The sequence below is a fragment of the Nerophis ophidion genome, linkage group LG15 (genome assembly GCF_033978795.1).
Source record: "Nerophis ophidion isolate RoL-2023_Sa linkage group LG15, RoL_Noph_v1.0, whole genome shotgun sequence".
Classification (NCBI taxonomy): Eukaryota; Metazoa; Chordata; class Actinopteri; order Syngnathiformes; family Syngnathidae; genus Nerophis; species Nerophis ophidion.
The window spans coordinates 1,973,596-1,976,995 of NC_084625.1; the positions used below are offsets into that span (position 1 = coordinate 1,973,596).

General features: G+C 36.9%; 1 protein-coding gene across 5 annotated transcripts in view; it reads right to left on the minus strand.

Moving 5' to 3' along the window:
* u2surp (U2 snRNP-associated SURP domain containing) overlaps positions 1–3,400 on the minus strand; it is a 36,400-nt gene continuing 33,000 nt past the window's right edge. For all 5 annotated transcript variants that reach the window (XM_061921226.1, XM_061921224.1, XM_061921225.1 and 2 more), the window contains 4 exons: positions 1,894–2,004; positions 1,712–1,827; positions 308–463; positions 1–238 (listed from right to left, as the gene is read on the minus strand). In XM_061921226.1, the coding sequence (XP_061777210.1) occupies positions 100–238; positions 308–463; positions 1,712–1,827; positions 1,894–2,004 (522 nt within the window). In that variant the 3' untranslated portion in view covers positions 1–99. The remainder of the gene's footprint in view (positions 239–307; positions 464–1,711; positions 1,828–1,893; positions 2,005–3,400) is intronic.

Genomic DNA, 3,400 nt, shown 5'->3' on the forward strand with positions numbered 1-3,400 from the left:
TACGAAATGAACATTTTATTAGGAGGACTAGAAAAAGAAGAGCAGACTAGCGTGTTGACATTTTGTACAATATAAAACAACAAGTAGACCACCTGGTCTTCAGTGTTTGCTCTTCTTGGACTTTTTGTGGGATCTGTGCGGGGATCTGGACTTGGACCGCGACTTCTTGGCCGACTTCTTGGGCGTCCTGGAGCGCGAGCGCCTGGAGCGTTTGGGCGTGCGAGGAGACGACGGAGATCTGGGAGGTCGGAGGGGCCGGGTTAGTTTTGCCGAGCCGAGGGCAGGACTCATTAGGCGGGTCTGGTACCTCTTGGAGGACTTCTTGTTGGAGGTCCGAGGAGAGTCTTTGTGGGAGGATCGCGTGGACGTGTCTTTGGAGTAGGAGCGCTCGGAGCGAGGAGAGGTGGAGCGACCCCGCCTGCTGCCTCGCGTGGGACTGAGAGAGCCGCTGTGACGTCGCTTCCTGTCAAGTGCAGGAGACACATACTTTACATCAGGGGTCAGCAACCTTTTTCAAAGCAAGAGCTACTTCTTGGCTACTGATTAGTGCAAAGGGCTACCAGTTTGATACACACTTAAGCAAATTGCCAGAAATAACCAATTTGCTCAATTTACCTTAAATAAATAAATCTATACATATAAAAATGGGTATTTCTGTCTGTCATTCCGTCGTACATTTTTTTTCCTTTTACGGAAGGTTTTTTGTAGAGAATAAATGATGAAAAAAACTCTTGATTGAACGGTTTAAGAGGAGAAAACACGACAAAAATGAAAATTAAATTTTGAAAGAGTTTATCTTCACTTTGGACTCTTTATCATTCAAAATTCAACTGAAAAAAATCAAAAGAAAAACTAGCTAAATCGAATCTTTTTGAAAAAGTTAAAAAATTAATTTATCCAACATCATAAGTAATTTTTCCTTATAAAGACTAATTTCAGAATTGTGATGACATGTTTTAAATAGGTTAAAATCCAATCTGCACTTTGTTAGAATATATAACAAATTGGACCAAGTTATATTTCTAACAAGGACAAATCATTATTTCTTTTAGATTTTCCAGGACAAAATTTTTAAAAGAAATTCAAAAGACTTTGATATAAGATTTACATTTGATTGTAAAGATTTTCTAGATTTGCCAGAATATTTTTTTTTAATTTTAATCATAACTTTGAAGAAATATTACACAAATATTCTTCGTCGAAAAAACAGACGCTAAAATGAAGAATTAAATTAAAATGTATTTATTATTCTTTACAATAATAATAAAAAAAAAAATTTACTTGAACATTTATTTAAATTGTCAGGAAAGAAGAGGAAGCAATTTAAAAGGTAAAAAGGTATATGTGTTTAAAAATCCTAAAATCATTTTTGAGGTTGTATTTTTTCTCTAAAATTGTCTTCTTGAAAAATAAATGAATTTATTTAAACAAGTGAAGACCAAGTCATTAAAATATTTTCTTGGATTTTCAAATTCTATTTGAGTTTGGTCTCTCTTAGAATTAAAAATGTTGACCAAAGCGAGACCAGCTTGCTAGTAAATAAATAAAATAAAATAAAATAGAGGCAGCTCACTGGTAAGTGCTGCTATTTGAGCTATTTTTAGAACAGGCCAGCAGGCGACTCATCTGGTCCTTACGGGCCCCGTGTTGGTGACCCCTGCTGTATCTCTACACACCGCTGAGGAGGAAGACCACCTCCATCTTCACTCACTTCTCTTTCCTGGTGGGCGTGTCCTCCTTCTCCTTCTTCAAGTCCTTCAGCCGAGCGTCCACTTTCTCCTTGTCCTTCTTCTCCTTCTCACGCTCCATCTTCTCCTTCTCCTTCTCCTGCAGGACGTCAGGAGGACAATGAAGACACTCCCGACATGTGCTGTCCACCTTCTCTTCTTCTACCTTCTGCAGCAGTTTGTCTCTGTAGTGCTCCACTTGCTCCTGGAGGCTCTGGCCCGCCTTCTTGGGCCTCTTGCCCGACTCCAACTCGTCCTGGAACTTCATCACCTTCACCTGCACACAAACACCTTTAAGTGACGTACAGGTGTACAAAGTGCAGTGCATTCCAACAAAGACAAAAGCATCAAAAAGTGTAATAAAAGAGCAAACAGCTGGAATGTAAGGAGAAAAGTTGCAATGTTCACTAATACTACTCAGTGGCCTAGTGGTTAGAGTGTCCGCCCTGAGATGGGCAGGTTGGGAGTTCAAACCCCAGCCAAGTCATACCAAAGATTAAAAAATGGGCGCCATTACCTCCCTGCTTGGCACTCAGCATCAAACGTTGGAATTGGGGGTTAAATCACCAAAAATAATTCCCGGGCGCGGCCAGTGCTGCTGCTCACTGCTCCCCTCACCTCCCAGGGGGTGAACAAGGGGATGGGTCAAATGCAGAGGACAAATTTCACCACACCTAGTGTGTGTGTGTGTGACAATCATTGCTACTTGAACTTTAATAACATACATTTTTTTTTGTTTTTAACTGTAATTGCTCAAAAATAATTCATCAAAATCAATGTTGTGAATTATTGACCGATTTAATTACAACAAACATATTTTGAAATATGTTTTTAAGGAAAATATTGAATTTTTTTGTGTTTTTGCCATAAAAAAACGATTCTATGGTAAAAGGTCTTAAAACAAAAACATTAAAAAATAATAATATATCATTTTATGTATTTTTGCCAAATTAAAATACGTTTATATGCCCAAAAAAAGGCATAAAACCAAAAACAACTACCTATTATCGACAGATGAAGTTGACCTAGAAATTCAAGCGTCAAAAGTAAAAGAAAAAAAAAAAGTTGAAAAATAAATAAGACATTTTTAACACTTATGAGTGGGGGGGGGGTTATGGATCCCTGAGCTTTTTTTTTTTTTTTAAACTGTCATTTCTCAAAATCTAATGAATCTAAATCACTATTGTTATGAATTATTGACCCATTTAGGACTCCCACAGTTAATTAATTTACATCAAATATTCCACTTAGAGAATTTTTTGGGGGAGGAAAATATTGCATATTTTGTGTTCTTGCCATTAAGAAAAAAAAAAAGGGCAAAAAAAATAAATTCAACTTTCTATCCACTGATAGATCTGAAGTTGATCTCGTGATTTAAGAGTTGAAAAATAAAAAATAAATGTATGACATATTTTTGACACTCATGAGTGGGGCCCTTTTAGATCCCTGGGAGATTTGGTGTTGTTTTTTTACGGCAATTGCTCAAAAAATAATAATGAATCAAAATCAATGTCATGAATTACTGATCTGTTTAAGGCTCCAATCACTTCACATCAAATATTCAACTTTGAAATATGTTTTGGGAAAATTATTCCATATTTTGTGTTTTTGCCCCAAAAATTAATGTTTAAGTTAAAAAGGGCATAAAACACACCCATCCATCCATCCATCCA